The 20,037-nt window shown below is 37.8% G+C and overlaps 1 protein-coding gene across 1 annotated transcript in view; it reads left to right on the top strand.

The window, feature by feature from the left end:
- The window catches only part of usp45 (ubiquitin specific peptidase 45), a 32,095-nt gene that overhangs the window by 11,057 nt on the left and 1,001 nt on the right, over positions 1–20,037 (top strand). The window contains exons 6-17 of the mRNA XM_079626162.1: positions 3,191–3,339; positions 5,204–5,299; positions 5,432–5,562; positions 10,599–10,686; positions 13,470–13,551; positions 13,764–13,855; positions 14,089–14,145; positions 14,274–14,402; positions 17,166–17,826; positions 18,582–18,679; positions 18,945–19,031; positions 19,134–19,275. Of these exons, the coding sequence (XP_079482288.1) occupies positions 3,191–3,339; positions 5,204–5,299; positions 5,432–5,562; positions 10,599–10,686; positions 13,470–13,551; positions 13,764–13,855; positions 14,089–14,145; positions 14,274–14,402; positions 17,166–17,826; positions 18,582–18,679; positions 18,945–19,031; positions 19,134–19,275 (1,812 nt within the window). The remainder of the gene's footprint in view (positions 1–3,190; positions 3,340–5,203; positions 5,300–5,431; positions 5,563–10,598; positions 10,687–13,469; positions 13,552–13,763; positions 13,856–14,088; positions 14,146–14,273; positions 14,403–17,165; positions 17,827–18,581; positions 18,680–18,944; positions 19,032–19,133; positions 19,276–20,037) is intronic.

Here is a 20,037-nt window from a genome sequence, read left to right as displayed (position 1 = left end):
GCACTAAAAAAATGGGACCGACAAAATGCAAAAAGTACCTTTTTTTGACATCACTCTCGCTCGTTCTCCTGTTTGCACATTGTATGAGCTGTGCGTCCCCGTAGTCTACACTTGTTTGCACCACAGTGTTCATGGACATATGGGCTCCCTCTCGATTGGCTGTATGGACACAGACAAACTTCCAGATGTTTTCGTGTGGTGCTCCAGATGCTTTTGGCCCCACTTAGGAATAGCAGCACTCCAGTCTATTGTTTTGATGCCTGATTAACCCCTGTGAGAAAATCATGGGGCCACAGAAGCTGCCCACTTCAGATTTTAATGGATTTTTCCTGAACAGGGCTTAATACTGGGGCAGTTTGTACAACAAGTGTGTGTAGATCTGCATAACATTTGGGGCAGCTCCGGAGAGCATTATTGCACAAAGGAAAACCAATTTACTTCCTGAATTGGAGAACATGGGTTGTCCTTGGACTTTCCCTCAGATGTGGCAGTGTGACAATATGGATTCAGGACGGGGGACTAAATAAGATGAAGCTGGGGAAACAGCAATGTTAGCTGAACTTAAATAAAACGCAAGACATTTAGTTGCACTCCTTTACTCAGAAATGATCTTTTCCACCCCATCATATGCTTGGCCAAATTTGAAGGGTTAAGAGCATATATTGCAGCCTTAAGCAGTTTTTTAATTCATCTATGTTTCAGACCCCTGGTATTGTCCAAGCTGAGATTCGTCAAGGACAGGTCTTGAGTTGATCTCGCCAGACATGCCATCTACACAGCCATTCAACAGTCTTTTTCTTGTAATAGTGTCAACTCTCTTGGGTGTACGAGAATGCAAAGGAACAGTTTTATTAGTGCTTTGGTTTTGTGTAGTTTGTCCAAAAGATGACCTCCAATGCATCATATTCCATGTGATTACAGCGTGTCAGTGGGTGTATTTTTCTAACAGGAGGTAGTGTTGAAGAGGTAGGGGGAAATCAATGCACACTAAGGCATGTAAACATCATACCTACGTAAACTGCTAATTTTATCCAATTTCCAGAAATCATTCATGCAAGAATAAACCAATTGGGACACAAGAGTAAGGCATATTATTCCACTTGAGGGAAGAACAAGCTGTAGATATGTACAAAACCTGCACTCATCTATATGATATGAATTACTTCAGGTCATTTTGAAGTTATTTGGGGCACATTACATGAATATGATGCACTTCAGTCTCATACATTTTTTTACAGCATTCGATGTACAAAGAAAGAATATAATTAATGGCAAATATAATTTGATCAATAACTACAAAAGAACATTTGGTCCCAAACTAGCGATAAGTTCAATTTGGTCTGAATTTTCAATCTGTTACTTGAAACCCTGGTACCCATTTTGCCATATTTTTTATATTAAATATTTTTTAATTTTATAAATGTATAACTAAATTTGATGTTTATTTAATGGGAAAATATAATTTAAATATTTAGTTTAAATATTTATAAGTATATATAAATTAATATACATATATATATGGACTCCTGAAATGCAAAAATAATATTGAGCTGGTCATAAGATAAGTACTTTTATTTTCCTTAATTGGCAATGCTCTTACTTTTGTATAAATAATAGTTCAAGATAGTGTAAATAGTATTTGTTGTGGCAAGCAGCACCATGCTGACTTTCACTTTCATTCTCATTGCCTTGGGTGCTCGCAGTTGTTCATTAATGCTTAATTTGACAGAACACTTGTGTTCTCCTTCACAAATGGTGCCAGTGAAAAAAAAATTATAATACGTAAATTAGTTGTATCTTTAATACAAACATTGCTTGAAATGTTCTGTTGTGTATACTCTTTACAATCCACTGAGTTGCAACTTTTTTTTTTTGCCCTGTGGAAAATGCAGATAATTGGTCAATGCATCAATGCAAGGTCATGTTATCTCATAAAGGCTAAATTAAGGGGTGTACTTCATAATGTTCATTATTGAAAAATGGGGGGCAAATATGTCAACCCTATTTCACCAAGATCCATCAAGGTTCACCAAAGATCCATGATAACTAGCTTTAAGCTAGCAAATAAAAAAGTTAAATGGATGTAGTTGTCTAATTTTCACTCATATAATATTATATTCTGAATTTTCATTGTTTTATGGCATTTTCACTATGTATTTTGCATGTCATTGGGTACAGGATATCCACTACCGGTATTTATTTACTCACCAGATTCACAAAATTGAGACTTCTTTTAAATGACATTGATATTATTTTGTTTTAGGATTTAAATAGACTTTATGCAATATATATTTATTAGATGATCAAAGATGGTACACAATGCAGAACAAAAAATACTGAATAAATATTAAGTTGTTGCTCAATAATGTAATAATTTGTATGACCTTGTCATTGAATTGTGTATAGTATTCTGTCATTTAAATTTAATAGGTCTTAGAACACAATATGATTTCCACTATAACTTTTTAGATGTTTTTTGTTGTCGTTGAATAAATGTTTGCTCAAAGAAGTAGCCATTGTTAGAAATCATTGGTAAAATAAATCGCATCATTTTATGTATCCTTATTGTTGAAAGCCATAGGCGCCATCAGCCTCTCTTCTGAGGGACTGAGAGCTATTTACAGGACCGACTGCTCGCTCTGAATTATCATGCAGGTTGCTTTCATGTCTCCTGAGTGTTTAGGGCAGTGCACCCGTCATTTCTCTGGAGTTTAGCTGTTTTTGTGTAGAAAAACTCTCTCTTTCTCTCTCTGCGGGCCTTGTGTTTAGCCGCCTGGGCCAAGAAGCTCCCGCAGAGTCGTGGCAGTAGCGGGGAGCAGCTGTGCTTGTTCCCTGCTCCCTAACCAGCGTACTTTTATCCAGCTGTCATCTGCAGCCTCTCCCAGCTGCTACCCAGAATGTTAACCCATTTCTGCGGCAGAAAATCAAGCGCACACTGAGACCAGGCCCAGTCCAGGTCTGCGTTTGTTGATCGTAGTGACCTATGGTGCCAGTTGTTCTACTATCTACGTCTTGCAATGCTTTTGAGAAATGTAGCACCGATCTTCATAACAGAAGATACGTTTTCATATCTCTCAAATAAATTGACTTAAAGTTTGAGTTTTCAGCATTTTTGGATGTAGAAAACCTACTTTACTATTTAGTGTGTTGACTAGAGATCTGTCAACTTGATTTCTGTCCTGTTTTTTAGCAACAACCTCAAAAATCATCAAGCTCAGAGAAGAACCCGCTGAGTATGTGGACACTCAGAGAGGGAAGAGTCCAGTGAATAGCACACTTATCCCAGTCAAGGGCATCAACAACCTGGGCAACACCTGCTTCTTCAATGCTGTGATGCAGGTAAAGTCTTGTCTGAGAACTCGCATTACTCACTTTACTTTTACTTTTAACTTTTGTTTGTGTGTTTTGGATGGTTTAAGTCAGTTGGTTTCTGATCTGGGCTGCTAACACAAATCAATTCAAATACAATTCAAATATCTGGAAGTGTTGCAAGCACGGCCCTTTCACCCTTGTGGCCTTGAGCAAACACTTGACCCTTGCTTGTTGGGTCAATATATGAGTCAATATATTGAATGACACTTTAAATTTTTCTTGTCAAACAGTTCACGTAAGAAAGTTCACTGTGATCAAAAGATATTATTAATTACCACAACTATTAAATTAATAAATCTTAAATATTTGTCTAGTTTGTAGTATGGTTGTTATATTATTGATACTGATCATTCAATTAGTACAATTATGTTCTGCTGCTTTGATAATATTATAAGTTATCTTAAATATATTGTCTTCAGTGTCACATGATCCTTCAGAAAGAATTCTAATATGCTGATTTGGAGCTCAAGACACATTTCTTCTTATTATAATAATGTTGAAAACAGTGATGTTCCTTAATGTTTTTTTTTTGGATGTTTTTTTGATCAATTTAATGCATCCCTGCTATTATTTTATTTATTTATTTTTTACTGAGCTCAAACTTTTAATTGGTGTGTATATATATTTATATATGAAAACTTCATATGCAAAAACCTCTAAATCTGTCTCTGTTTAGGTTCAGTAATTTCACTTTAATGGCAATGACAAGGTTATTAGTCCGTTTTTGAAATGCATTATTTACAGAAATTTCACTTGTCAATTCATTGGTATTTAACAAATTTGATTGTGTTTTGCTGCAAAACCAGCTAAGTCCATGTGTGCTTTTTTTTGGTTGGAAACCTCTTGGACAAGTCATAGTAAACATTTGCAATATCACTACTGGCACACCACGTCTGTATCGTATTCTGGTCCGAGAGCTCACGTTTCCCGATCCCATCATATCTCTCTCCATTCACTCTTCAGTTTCCTTTCTGAATAAAGGTAAAAGACTCAGAAATATAGTCAAAAAAATCATAACCATAATGACATCACACTTTGTTGGATAGCAACAACCAACAGAAGACAAATAGATGACTTTATACAATAACTACACCACTGTGCTCAAAATAAATACATAACAATTGTAATATTTAAAATATAATAATCTATAGCCTATACAATATTAAATTATATAAAAATAAATATAAAATTAGGATGTCTTAAAATAAATAAAAAATAATTATAAAAAGTTTTGCATTAAGAACTGCATTAAGTCAGTAAACATTTAACTGATGTTAGTCAAATCTTAACAATCCATTGTCATAAAATGTAAATTTCTTGTATAAACTTTGTTTAAATTTCTAAACATCTTTAGTTCAATCACAACATGAGCAAGAAATCTCTTTAAACAGGATAAATACTTGCAGCTCGATAATTGAAAGCCAGCTCATACGCACGCCATCATTCATCTTGAAATTGTGATTCGATTCGCATCTTTTGATTGGTTGTGTGAACTTGGAGGCTTTTGCTGTCAAAAGGAAGTAGCTTTTAGAGGTTTCTTCCAACGAACCGGTATATCTAAATAGGCTGAGATTTTGCAGGTTTGAAGCAAAAGTATTTGATGAATGTATGCTATGTGCGTAGAGCTCCATATCGTTGACCTCATTTTTGATGGAGGTGGCGTTTAGCGGCTTTTGCATCTGAAGTCTACACACACACACACACACACACACATACATATACACACACATATACACACACCCACACACACATATACACACACACACACACACACATAATATAAGGGTAGTGTGTGATGACTTACTTTTTTCCATTGTTTGTTTGGGTTTAGAATCTCTCCCAGACCCACATGCTGAATGACTTGATTCAAGATGTCAAGGAAAAAGGCCATAAGATGAAGATCTGCCCTTCTGCTGAGGCTAACTTGGTATGTTCCAACTAAACTGAACTGGACTAGAACAATCTCTGTCATAATCTCATTCATGTTAGCTTTTTAAATATACAGCAAACCTCACTGTTTGTATATTAGTTGTGATATCATTCCTTTGCTTTCTTGTAGGGGCCACTAACTGTGACATTACCCAGCCCGGAACCACTCACCTCAGCCATGTTTCTGTTCCTCCAAAGCATGAAGGAGCCTGGGAAAGGGCCGGTCTCACCCAAGATCCTTTTCAACCAGCTTTGTCAGAAGTATGTCTACACTGCCGCCATTTGTAAATATGTACTATGGAAGTCTCAAAAAGCTGTGTGGGATAGTGGATCTAATTGTGGCTAATTGATCGTCACTGTGTGCCACGTAGTTTCAAGCCTGTTTTGAGCTTAAATGGTTGGTTGGTTCCCTGCTCTCAGGGGTTGATTTTTATGCAGTGTACTGGCTAAACGGTTCACTGGCTGTTGTTTAAAGTTGTTTGAACGTGCTGAATGGTTGGGTGGCTCAGACAGGAGCCTGCCAGGCAGTTGGGTGTCTCTCTGGTGCTTCTGTGATATTAACTCAGGTACTGTGCCTTTATCAGACCTGTGGGTTTGCATATGTGTACATGTGTGTCCTGCTCACCTGGCATCATCTCAGCCTTGAGCACACCAATTCGTTTGAGCATATACACATCACATCACATCAGATCACATCAGCCATTACAAATGCATAAAAATGTACAATGCTGTGAAAAAGTAAGTATATCCCATGAAAAAAAAAAATTCTTTAACATATAGACATTGGCATTTTGCTAATTTTTATAAATAAAAAGCATGTCCTTAGGAACATGCGTGTCCTTTTTTACCATATTCGTGTATTGCAGGTACAGCTAACATTTCTCACCAACAGTACATGGGGTTTTGGTTTTTGCAGATGTGATTTATTTCAAAAGCTCAAATATTGACCCTTTATCAACACTTTTTTGGGGTTGAGACTGATAATTTTGCTTGTGTTTACAAGTCAAACACAATTGTCACACTCTCTAGTCACACAAGTCAGGTGTCTAACATGTGAAAGCATTAAAACACTGATTCTCTCTGCCTCACATACACCTTTATTTCGCTCTCTGCACAGCAGACCCACATGCACACACTTTCAGCACTACAGAGCAGCAGCTCGCAGGGTCAAGTGAAGGCCTTCTGTGCTGCACAGTTTATGTGTGTGTGCTTGTGTGTTCCAACATGTCCTTGACAGGAAATATCCTGTTTGTTTAATGCGTTTGTTGACTGGCAAACTACGGGTCACAGCTGCTGGTCTAATGGGGTACTTGAACTACTGCGCCATCTTGAACACCATCTTGTACATTTGCTATGGTGGACAATGTGGCGGAATGGCATCTTTTGAGACATAGTGCTTTAAAGGACTGTATTTTTGAAGGTGGGATGAACACCAACCATTAAATGGGTGAAGAACAAGTAGTGTGTGTGTCAGTTTGTGTGTGTTACACAGCTGAGTGCTGTTGGCATGGTTGGTCGAGGGCCAGGTCACGCTGCCAGCTGGACAGATAAGTAGCACCAGCGCCAGCAGCGGTCCAAAGAGCAGTGAGCAGCCTTCCCTGCTCACCACACACTGCTCCTGGTGCTACTGAGGGTCCCAGCCTGAAACATGGCCTTATCTTTGTTTTCTGTAACTATATTTGAGTTTTACATCGTAATCAGCTCTCAAACCCTTTGCATATTTAATGTTGAGGTGGAATGATACTTATTTTATGTCTGTTAGTACAGAGATTCAAGCATACATGTACCGGTTTGAAATACAGCACTTTTAATGATGTTCTGGTTGTGAGTGGTGGTATAATAGACTCGTCACACTGGCTGCGATTTTTGATCTTCATGTCTTAAATTCTCTCCATTGTTACTAATTTTATGGGGTTCAAAACTAAGACGCTTACAGGTTGCTTTCTCAAACGGTTTCACCTTTAATGGCGTTAGTTTTGCTCTATTTCAAAATAGTTAGAGAATCAGATTGTGTTTTTAATTTATTCCTTGTTGTTTGTTATATTTCTAGATGGTCTGCGACAGAATTAGTTTTCCTATACGTTTAGTTCTTGTCTATATGTGAGGGATAATGTACCATTAGACAGTTTTATTACAAAATAAACCCAGAAAGGTTGATGATCGATGTAGAGGTGTTAATCTAATTGAGATTATTATCAGTTTATTGGCTGTTTACCAAATAATCCATTGGTTCTCAACCAAGAGGCTGGTTGTAAAAGTCAAAGTGGGCCTCAAGATGTCTTAAAATGATTTAAAATAAGCTAAAACAAGCTATTTCTCATTTAGTTCATACTCACAACAACTGTGTTTTTTTTCTTTTCTTTGAAAAAACAGCATTCCAATGTTCTTGGAAAACCTGAATTTATTAAGTAAAATTGATGTTCATCAATTGTCAAAATCAGAACAGATTGGTTTCATAGAACTGTTTGTTGTGTATGTTTTGTGCTCAGTGTAAGATGGGAGTGTTTTATATTCCACTGATGTAGTATGCTTGTGTGTGCATTGCAGCATTGTGCTGGGGCTGCCTGGCGTCTGGTACTAACTCATCCGCTGTTAATTGTGTTAGTGGTTACAGCTGTCTGTCTGTGACAGGGCCATATTGGGCATACCGCTACAGGCTCCTTCAGCCTTCTCTTCCAGTGGAATGAGCTTCCAGAACATTCTCGGTCTCTCCCACCTCTCCTACTGGAGCCCATCTCACCCGTCAGCTTCCCTCCAGAACACATTCACTCTGTTCTGCTGCTTATGCTGAGCTATACCAGCATGATCGGCTTACTGTTTGGCACATGCAGATATCTAGAGACATTTTAAAATTGCTTCCGCATAGTTGTTTTTGGACACTTAAATTTAAAAATAATCGGTATTGGTATCAATAAAAAAAAGTTATATTAGTCAATATCTAAAATTCATTAAACGGTAGGGTTCAAAATCAAATTATATTATTACTTACAAATGTAAATTATTACAATTTATTCCTGTGATGGCAAATCTAAATTCTCAGCCGCTATTACTCTGGTCTTCAGTGTCACATGATCCTTCAGAAATATACTGATTTGGTGATCAAGATTATGATTTTTTTTTTTTATCATCATCAATGTTGAAAACAGTTGTGCTGCTTAATACTTTTGTGGAGACTGAACTGTATTTTGTATTTGTATTTTTATTATGCATGTATTTTTTTAGGATTCTTTGAAGGAATAGAAAGTTCAAAAGAATGACATTTATTTGAAATGGAATTTTTTGTAACAATGTAAAAGTATTTTTTATTACTTCCGATTAATTGAATGCGGCAAACTTTTTTTTTCTTTTAATGAGTTTATCAGATTAATATATTAGAATGTTGGTGCAGAGAGAAACAGAGAAAAAGGAGAAAGGCTGTGTCTCCAGACCCCCTGCTCATGACCTGTGTTAGAAGCAGGTGGCTGGACGTTCTTAAACACACTCCAGTCAGATCCAAACAGAACGTCAGACCTCATCAGCCCATGGTAGAGGCGTTCCAGACTGCCTGACCATCCGTACTGCCCGTCCTTCCATTCACCCAGCTTGCCCTCTCTCTCACACTCACTCACTCACTCACTCACTCACTCACTCACTCACTCACTCACTCACTCACTCACTCACTCACTCACTCACTCACTCACTCACTCACTCACTCACTCACTCACTCACTCACACACACACACACACACACACACACACACACACACACACACACACACACACACACACACACACACACACACACACACACACACACACAGCTTGCAAGCTTGGCAGGTAATAGCAAAATGCATTGAGCATCTGGACAGCCTCAGGCGCCCTAACCTGATCCAAAACTTTGACTTGCCCCTTTTTCCTTGGGTTCATCACCAGACCAAATGGCCTTCCCATCATTTTGACCAGCCATCCAGCCTCACTGCTCAACAGGTTGAAGCAGGGCCGGCTCCAGCTGCCCATATGTTCTCCACAGCTGGCCCACATCTGGCTTGGGTTGCCCAGCAGAGAGTCTAAAGAGATGTTTTTCCATTCGATTTACCTCTGGGTTAGCTGGGAGGAAGGACAAACATCCCCATTTTTCCACTGTCCTCCAGTCTGGCACATTTAGGGTGGTCTTGTCTGGTTCTGTTCTGTAATTTCAGTTATTTTGAACATGTGGCATTAAATGTGCTTGAAGGACACCAAAATATGACAAGTGTTTAGAGATGCTCCGAAATTTAGTCTGCCGTAAATTGTTGTTCATAAATGCCATAAATTGCTGTTGTCGGTATTAGAAAATGGTTGGAAAATCTTGGCTGAAAATGACATTAAAGAACTCTAATGGCAAATACTGGTTTATGAGGATGTTATTCTAGAAAGAGCTTATGTTTTCAGTTGATCTTTGTTAAAAATGGTTTGTTTAAAGGCAGTATCACATTGATCAACATGTACATGCAGAATTACATTGGGCAGCCATTCACTGTGGCTCCCGGGGAGCAGTTGGGGTTTAGGTGCCTTGCTCAAGGCCAAGAGCACCTCAGTCGTTTCCTGCTGGTATTGAGAATCGAACCCATGACCTTCTGGTTAGCATTTAGCTATTCTCGGTTCAATTTTAGTAGGAATACTTTTTTGCCATTTGAAATATCAATTACAAAAGTAAACTTAAGAAACAAACAAAATTACACATCAACAACAGTGAGCAAAGATTACACTACACATACCCTAAAAATTACTTTTCTGTACACGTTTTATATTAAAATGTTTAAATTGAATACTCGCAGACTTCATTTTTAGATTTTTAGATTAATTTGCAGTTATTTTAAGTAAAAAAAGCAACAAATTCCAATCTTCGGATTGAAATTCAGTAGAATCAGAGAACTGGTTAATGAATACTTTGAATACTTTTATATATCTGGTAGCGTATGAAAGTATATGCGTGGCTGCATGTGTGTGACCGACCTCAGCTGGTTGAATGATGAAATGAAAAGTGAATGAAAGTTGTCAGGGAAAAATAACAGCTGCCTCTAAGGTCCTGAAACCTGTTGAGAGACAGCGAGTCACCTCATGTAGCATCAGAGAAAAGGCCTTGAGAGAAGATTATGTCCTTTCTTCTCTCGTCTTTACTCATCTATATGCTGCTGATTGCTTTTTGTGTGTGGCTAATTGGTGTTTGCGTGGCTTTGGCTCCTTTTGTCCCTTTGGATGTATTTACACTTGTGTGAATGTGTTTGTGTGACAGGAATTCTCATTCTGTGCCTCTATGTGTGTGTGCGTGCGTGCAGGGCCCCTCGCTTTAAGGGTTACCAGCAACAGGACAGTCAAGAATTGCTGCACTACCTCCTGGACTCTATGAGAGTGGAGGAGACAAAGGTGAGTGTGTGATTTTAGTTTTTCTTACACATGGTATGAAACTCAGTCTAATGTGATCTGATCACAAAAAGTCAGACCATTTAGAGCTGGCAGAAATCTGCATCATCTTCTGGTCACCATTTGTGATTTAATTATGAGGGGAAGGTTAAAAATCCTTTACTTGCTCCATATCCAGATTAATTCTTTAAAAATGCATTAAAATAAAATATTTCTATGTAGGTTTTTTTTCAAGTTGCTATTTGGCTGATCTAAATATAAAAACAGGTGAGTAGGCGGTCCCTAGCTTTGTTTAAAGATTGAGCATTTAAACTACAAGTGCATTGTGGTCAAGTTCTAGAACTGTCGTCCTGTTTCAATTGGAGAGCTTAAAAATCGATGTTAATACCAGGTCTATAGGGGGTCTTGTTCTCAGCGTTATGCCCTCAGTCCTCCTCAGTGCATATATAAACAATACCAGTCACTGCAAAGTGCTACTTTTGCATACTGACATTGTAACATTGACCTCTTGTGAGCAGATGCATAGTAGTTTGATAGGGTGCTTCTTGTAGAACGATACAGCTTGTGGGTCTCTTAATACGGACGTGCCAGGGGCCAAGACCCACACAACCCCACCAGTGGCCCTAACTGCCCTAAGAAAGCGGGTGCAGCATTGGGCGATGAGCCCCAGGGCCAGCCAGGCCCATTCAGACTTGTGAATGTGGACAGTTGTGCCACTTAGGAACCTTGCAAGTGGCGCGACTGGCCTCATTGTGCATCCTGGGAAACAGTCAGCTGCTTGTTGAGGCTTTGTGATGTAGGTCCGTCTCCACCTCCCTCCCTCCACATTTTGGGGCGGCAGAGGGGGAGAACACAGGAAACAATCTGGTTTAAATGTTCCTCATTAGTGATGGGCGTTATATCTAGTTTGTACAATATATTGATATATAAACGAAATAGGATAAGGCAATACTGTTTATATCAATATATAGTAGTTTGATAATACGAGCGCGAGTAATTTATTAGAGAATTTTCATTTTTGGGTGAACTAACCCTTTAAGGGCTTCAAAATAACTTGTAAGATATAGGTAATTCTTGTAGTTTAACACGGTTGCCCCATCAGATGCTCTAACAGATACTTGCGCTGGTTAATGAATTTGAGATGTGGTGTTTTCCTCAGTGCATATCTTACATTTCACAAGTATATTCTCCATCTGTAAATGTTAGAAGGCCATGCAAATATTTCCATTTTTAACTTAGTGATTTTAGCTGGTTTAAAAAGCATTATATTTGGTTTTAGGTATAAAAGTTGTTACAATGGTAGAATGTAATGTAATTTTTGCACATAATATATAGCATAGCCTACATGGTTACATTTCACTATATTTGTTTTTATACCCTTCAATATGAACATTGTTTGTAGGACAGCATTGAGCAGGATGTGAAATAAATAAAAAATTATTGGGATTTTTTTTCTAACCAACTAGAAAAAAACGAGATCAATTCAGCTTTGCCTTCAGACATAAATTATATTTTAAAATATATTTAAATAGAAAACAATTGAATTGTTGTAGTATTTCATAATATTGAAGTTTTTACTGTAGGCTATTTTTTGATAATAATCTGGTGAGCTTCGGTGACTTCTTTAAAAAAAACTGTATGTACGGCATAGTTATTTGCTTATTTACAGATCTAAAGATGTAAAAGTGAAGTATTCATATAAGTTTTTGCACAAAAAACAAAAAAACATGTCAATTTCAAAAATAGTTGGGGCTACGATCGAGATAATTGCGATTTTGATCGATTGTTTTATAGAAGCAAGCTTCAAAATGCTTTGATTCGTGTCTTAGCTATGGTGTAACAGTGCTGAGACCCCTTAAGCCAGTCACTAAACATGGACACCACAATATTTATGTCGATTAGCCGATAGGATCATTGCTCACAATATGCTAATTAACATCAATGAATTATCACCAATTAGCTGTTGAATAAAAATGCTAAGAAAGGGGCCGCTTAAGTGAGCTCAACTTCTCAAGAGTGTGTGGTGGCCTAGTTATTTTAGGGTATGTGTGTGTTTGTGTGATTAATTAGTGTGTGTTGTAGAGGGGTCCGACACAGATGGGGGGTTTGGGGGGGTTGACTGGCTGAAGGAAAGGGATTAACCAGGCTTTTGACCTAAATAGGCCGTCCTGAGCGTGGGGATGGGACAATGGGGGAGACTGGTCGAGCCCCACAGACATCGCCACCACGGCCAATTATCTATTGATTGGTGCTTTACTGTGACTGTGTCTTCTAACAGCTCTCTCACCAACACAGTCACTGACCATGTCACCTCTCATTAAGAGCACAGCGACACTCGCCTTCAAAAGTCTTTATGCCCAGCCCACACATACATGGGATATACAATGCATGTGCCTTGTAAAATATGTGAAGCACACATTTACTTTTCACCATGTGCACGTGTTCATGGCCTTGCGATTCCTTTAGTTAATTTACCGCAACAAAAACCTGAGAAAAAAAAAAAAAAACATCCAAGGGTGAACAGTTTAAAGTCTGAGGGTGAAACGGCCATGTCTTATTTGATTGTTTATAGATTGACAAATACAGAAAATGTTTCACACATAAATAAAATGGTGACTTTTTTTTTTTTCATTTAATTGAAATGTCAACTTTTCATTATTAAAAGATACAAACGATTTTACTGTGCCTCTATTATTTAGAAGATGATAAAAGGAACTTTTTGTGACAGCAACTGTTTGAGCTTCGTTATCTAACAAAGTGGCATCACATTGTGTTTACATTGACAGCGCATTAAAGCAGGCATCCTCAAAGCCTTTAACAACCCCACGGAGAAGACAGCTGATGAGGAGACCAAACGACAAGTGAAGGGTGCTCCACCTCTGCTTCTGTCATCTGCTTTTTACATCACTCAGAACAATATTGCCATCTAGTGACAGCTTGCATTCACAAGCTTCTAGAAATAATGCCACCATTTACATTTAAATTATCACTTAAAAAATTATCTATTATTTGTGCTCTGCTTAATGTACATATTTGTGTTGTATGTGTGTATAATTTTTGCTTGTTTTCTTGTTCTACAGCTTATGGAAAGGAAGGAGTAAAAATGAATTTTGTAGATCGGATTTTTGTCGGAGAGCTAACCAGCACAATAATGTGTGAAGAGTGTGAACATGTGAGCATTTCTCATTTGTAATGTACAATGTCCAGATACAAAGATTATATAAATATTAATTAATTTAAAAAAAGAATAAAAAAATATATATATGTATGTTATTTATATATTGATCTAGTATTTATTTAAATAATACAGTGATAAAGGGACTGCTTGAAGACAAATCATATGGGATACATTTTAGAGTCTCTCTGAATACCACAATGTAACATGTCTGTATGCTTCACTCCTAGATTTCCACAGTAAAGGAAGCCTTCATTGACATTTCCCTTCCCATCATAGAGGAAAGGGTGAGAGCAGCCTTAATTTGTCATTCCACAATTTGTTTTCTTTCTTTATTGTACTCCCATTTAATAATCTGTCCCTGCGTTGAATGACCTGAGCTTTCTTTTGAGGGTTTGTCTATTTTCTTGCCCAGATCTCTAAGCCCACAAATGCGGGTAGACTGGGGAAAAGTGGGCGGGATCAAGACGGTCTGATCTCTCATGATGACTCGTCAGCTGCCCACTCACAAGCCAATCGAAACAGCAGGAGGTTGAGCGGACAGGTTGGTGGATCCATTATTATAAGAGAAGCATTATGTAGTTCTTATACGCTATCATTCAAACGTTTGTAGTCTGTAAGATTTTGTTTTTGAAAGAAGTCTTTGGAAGTAAAATAATGACAAATGTTTTTGAAATAAAAAAGCCTGTTGAATTGCACTACTTGAAAAAAATATGCATTGCATTAACCATGCTTGCATTTTAATGCATTGTATTTTTAGGGCTTGCATTTTTATGGGCTGAAATTCAACATGGTTGTATATTTAAGCTGTGGATATTTCAATTCAAAACATTTCAAACACATTTTCATTCATAAAAAATCAATAATCCATTTTCACCTTTCATATTTCACTTCCAAAATATTCAAACTGTTTAAAAATACAACCTATAATATTCAACAGCCAATTTTCGGTCCACTTTATTTCGCTTTACAAATTCGCTTCCACAAATTCAGTGGTTCAAATTCGACAGTAAATTCAACATTGCAGGAAAAGCAGTAGATTACCGAGCATACTCTCCATCTGCTGTTAATCGATCTCACCAGCAGGGAGTGCAAGCGCGTGTTGTTGATGAGGACCAGAGCAACAGTTAGAGCAAGCCATTCATTCATTCATAAACACTGATTTATAGAAATGTAAGTGTATTTGTGATTATTATGAGGGCTGTTTTTATGTTTAATTCAGTGTCTTCACAGTCCCTGTGTAGCCTACATGCATCTTTCTCTACCGTGAACGAGAACAAACAAATGTACAGAACAAATGTTACATTTGAGGTAGACATATATTTCTCTTGGTTGTTTAGTTGCCTTAACTTTATATCGTGGCGATGTGCTACAGTATTAGGGTTTCCCTCAATAATTCAGGATTGCTGGACATATTAAACGCTTAACGTAGCTTAACTACAGTGATATAAAAGAGCAAACTCGCACCTTATTGAGAAGGCTGTACTAAAGCTACAGGCAAGCAGACTCAGAATATAAACTTAACGTGCAAGCAAAGTTTCACGCTAAGCGTTTCCCAGTTATATTTGGTTATAACGTTGGCTTGACGTTGGACATTCGCACATTTAGGGACCGTCTCTAAAGTTGCATACGACATTAGGCTACACACGTTTCGAACTTCAATAGCAAACTTCTATTTATGAATAAATATAAAAAATGTAAAAGGTGTGCATCACGTCTGACACCTACATGAACACTTACAGTTGTTTTTATGACTGCAAGTCATTCTCTTCCAATGCTATTGAAGTTAGAAACGGAATGTCGTATGTCACTTTAGAGACGGTCCCTAAATGTGCGAATGTCCAATGTCAAGCCAACTTTATAGCCAGTATATCACTGGGAAACGCGTGAAACTTTGTGTGTTAAGTTCATATTCTGAGTCCATCTGCTTGCCTGGTCATATAGTACAGCCTTCTCAATAAGGTGCGAGTTTGGTCTTTTATAATATCACTGTATTAGTCCATTAAGATACGTTAAGCGTTTTATATGTCCAGCAAGCCTGAATTATTGAGGGAAACCCGCGCAGCACATCACCGCAATATGAAGTTAAGGTAACTAAAGTTGAACAACCAAGAGAAATATGTCTACCTCAAATGTAAGTTAACATAACATCAGCATCGGGGGAATAACATTATTATCTTGTTCACGGTAGAGAAAGATGCATGTAGGCTACACAGGGACCGTGAAGACACTGAAATAAACATAAAAGCAGCCCTCATAATAATCACAAATACACTTACATTTCTATAAATCAGTGTTTAGGAATGAATGAATGGCTTGCTCTAACTGTTGCTCTGGTCCTCATCAACAACACACGCTTGCACTCCCTGCTGGTGAGATCGATTAACAGCAGATGGAGAGTATGCTCGGTAATCTACTGCTTTTCCTGCAGTTCCTGGATGTCAATGTTGAATTTACTGTCGAGTTTGAACCACTGAATTTGTGGAAGCGAATTTGTAAAGCGAAATAAGGTGGACCGAAAATTGCCTGTTGAATATTATAGGTTGTATTTTTAAACAGTTTGAATATTTTGGAAGTGAAATATGAAAGGTGAAAATGGATTATTGATTTTTTATGAATGAAAATGTGTTTGAAATGTTTTGAATTGAAATATCCACAGCTTAAATATACAACTATGTTGAATTTCAGCCCATAAAAATGCAAGCCCTAAAAATACAATGCATTAAAATGCAAGCATGGTTAATGCAATGCATATTTTTTTCAAGTAGTGCAATTCAACAGGCTTTTTTATTTCAAAAAAAACATTTGTCATTATTTTACTTCCATAGAAGTCTCTTACGCTCACCAAGGCTGTATTTATTTTATCAGAATTTTAGTAAAAAAAGAATATTATTATAAAATAATACTGTAATTTAAAATAACTGTTTCCCATTTGAATGTATTTTTATTATTCCTGTGATGGCAAAACTGAATTTTTAGCCGTCTTTAGTGTCACATGATCCTTCAGAAACATTCTAATATGCTGACTTGGTGCTCAAGAAACATCTCATATTATTATCAATGTTTAAAACTGTCTAATATTTTTGTGAAAACTGTGATACATTCAGGGTTCTTTGATGAATAGCATTTATTTAAAATGGAAATCTTTGCTGTCACTTTTGATCAATTTAATGCATCCTTGCTCAATAAACATATTCATGTCTTAAAAAAAAATCTTACTGACCCTAAACTTTTGAATGGTATTTTACGTGCTTCCTAGCATCCTTGTTTTTAATGTGACTTTATATATGTGTGTGTATGTGATCAGAAGCTACAGGGTCGCCATTCATCCACTTCTCACGATGAGAGAGGCGCAGACTCGGTTTCTAGCCGACAAGAGGAGGATCTCTGTGTGGCTGGTCGTGGCCTGGCAAGTTACCGGGCGGATACGATGGGCAGCCAATCAGACTGCAGTGAGAAAGACTCCAACCTCCAGGACAGCAGTAATGATGCAGACAGCGAGGCCTCTGAGAGCGAATGGTCTCCTCGAATCCCATCTGTATCCGGTCATAGTAGCACATCAGATAAAGTCTTAACCAACACGACTGCAACCACAACGGCACACAATCCAAGTCTAAAACCTAACCTGAGCCCAAGCCACACTCCCTTAGCCCCCATTAGACCTCAGCAGGGTGGCGCTGTAGAGCAGCTTGTCAGTGCTGTGTCCAAGCTGGGCCTAGTGCACACTTCCACCGAAACTCTACCTGTCAGCCACAGCCCAGAGGAAACAACTGAAATCCGGGAGAGAGACCGTCAACACCACCAAGGGGCCTTCCAAGCCCTCTGTCACAGCTACACCCCCAGCTCTAAAGAGTGCTCGGTGCAGTCCTGTCTGCATCAGTTCACCTCTGTTGAGCTGCTCATGGGCAACAACAAACTGCTTTGTGAAAACTGCACTGAATGGAGGCAGAGACAGATGAAGAGGAGTGGTGTGTATTCTCACAGAACTATTCTCATAGCAATAGTAACTGTTTTCAACATTGATAATAATTACAAATGTTTCTAGAGGACCAAATCAGCATATTAGAATACATTTTAAAAAATATAGTGAAATAGAAAAGTTATTTTAAATTGTAATAATATTTCACAATATTACTGTTTTACTGTATTTTTTTATCAAATAAATGCAGCCTTGGTGTGCATGAGACTTTCTTTCTTTTTTTAAATAACAAAAAAAAAATCTAACTTTTGAAATGTAGTGTATGAAATATATATAAAGATATACTATTCACCAGTATATGAAACAAACATTTGGCCGTATTCATAAAAGTTTGGCCAAACAAAGTTTGACCTATCTGGCAATTAATGGACAAATGTTTTTACTACAGTTTGCTCAGAAACTGGCTTGCTTGTGATTTATGAGGGCCCAAGGTCTAAAATGTAGCTGTTTAACTGAAATAATGTTAAATATTAAACATTCTAAGTATTATTATTTTTTTGGCCCAACTATGTGCTTGCCATCGTGTTGAGCATTGCAATTTCTGTCATCAATTTCTGCCTATCATTCATTAAAAAAATGCCTTGTTCCCTCCTTATGCTTTCTGTGGTGTAGTCAAGATTCAGAATTAACACTTTATGGGTGGTAAGATATATTTATGGCTGGTAAATTTGTCAAAAAGCTTGAGTGTGTAGTTCTCCTTAACACCATGTGTTGCCTGTCACTCGTTTTATATGTATGTTTCAGATAAGAAGGCTGAGAAAGTGTACACCAGTGCCCGTAAACAGATGCTCATCTCTGCACTTCCTCCGGTGGTCACTCTTCACCTCAAACGCTTTCACCAGGTATTTCACTCATCGTCATTTGTGTTGCATAAGTACCTTTTTGTGTCGTTTGTTACCTAAACACAACTGCAACAATATCATCACTATTAGACAAACAATGTCAAGTTTAATTTGATGAAATGCTCATTTTCATCTTCAGAGTCTATTAACCGAGCATACTTCGAAAGAAAGAAAAAAAATCTATAATCATGTTTTTCCGAGCGAGGTTATGTTATGTGCTGCTTTGTGTGCCGATGCACTTATTGAGCTGTCTTCACTTTCGCAGGCCGGGATGAATCTGAGGAAAGTTAATAGACATGTGGACTTTCCTCTTATGCTGGACCTGGCTCCTTTCTGCTCTGCCAATTGTAAGGTACTGATCGGAGTTCTACATAAAGATCAGTGATTTATGAATCTGCGCAGTTCTTTAACGTGTAAGTGTGCGGTATTAATTTAGTATTTATGCGTGTGGCAGAACCTCGGGTCAGGAGAGCGTGTGCTTTACAGCTTGTATGGCATTGTGGAACACAGCGGATCGATGCGAGGTGGGCACTACGCGGCCTATGTGAAGGTCCGCACGCCTCAACGTAAACCTGAGCAGCGCAGGAACCAGTCAGGTACTATGCCTCCCAGGCAGTATTTAGTTTCCATATGTGCGTCAATATGTTTTCTTCGCAGCTGGTTCTGAATGGCCTGAATAACCTGTGGGTAAACAAAGGGTTGATTTTACCCCTGGCATTGGTCCCCCATTCACCACAACCTTGAAGATGCAGCTTGTTCAGTAAAGGCCAATCGGAATTTGTTTGTTGTTGTCGATATATAGATTCGTTCTTCTCTACTCAAGGAAAGAGCCTGCCTTTCAGCAGCATTTGGAACAGAGAGTGAAAAGCCCACGGAGAGCTGAGAGAAAAGAGTGTGTACCCTCGGTAGTTAACTGTTGTAGTGCACAAATTCAAGCTGAATTGCTGTAATGAAGGTACAAGGTGAGAGTGCAAGACTCTTCGAAAGGCAGCCGGGGAAATACATTTTGCCCTTGTGTCTCCATGTTTTTGTTTTTGTTTTTTTTCCAGTCGTCCTTGTGTTTGCGTTTCTAGAACCAGAAAAGACAAAAGTGAAAAAAGAGGGTCAAATCAGCAGGGATGTGTATATAACTCCTGAAGTATCAAGAGGATCGAAATGTGGCATTTTATTAGAATGGGTTCAGGTGATGATTGTTGCTATTCAAATTAAAGGTTATTATAAAATTGATTGTAAAAAAAACTGCTGAACAAATATGGTAATCTGATGATTTGCACTTAAAGACTAAATTGTTGATTTCAAATATAATGTTAAATGGCTATAAATCAAAGAAAAAAATAACATTTTATGAAATATTCAAT

This window comes from Phoxinus phoxinus, assembly GCF_949152265.1.
Source record: "Phoxinus phoxinus genome assembly, chromosome: 10".
Taxonomy (NCBI): domain Eukaryota; kingdom Metazoa; phylum Chordata; class Actinopteri; order Cypriniformes; family Leuciscidae; genus Phoxinus; species Phoxinus phoxinus.
The sequence above is the reverse complement of the archived record's forward strand: the minus strand, read 5'-3'. Positions and strand labels throughout refer to the sequence as shown.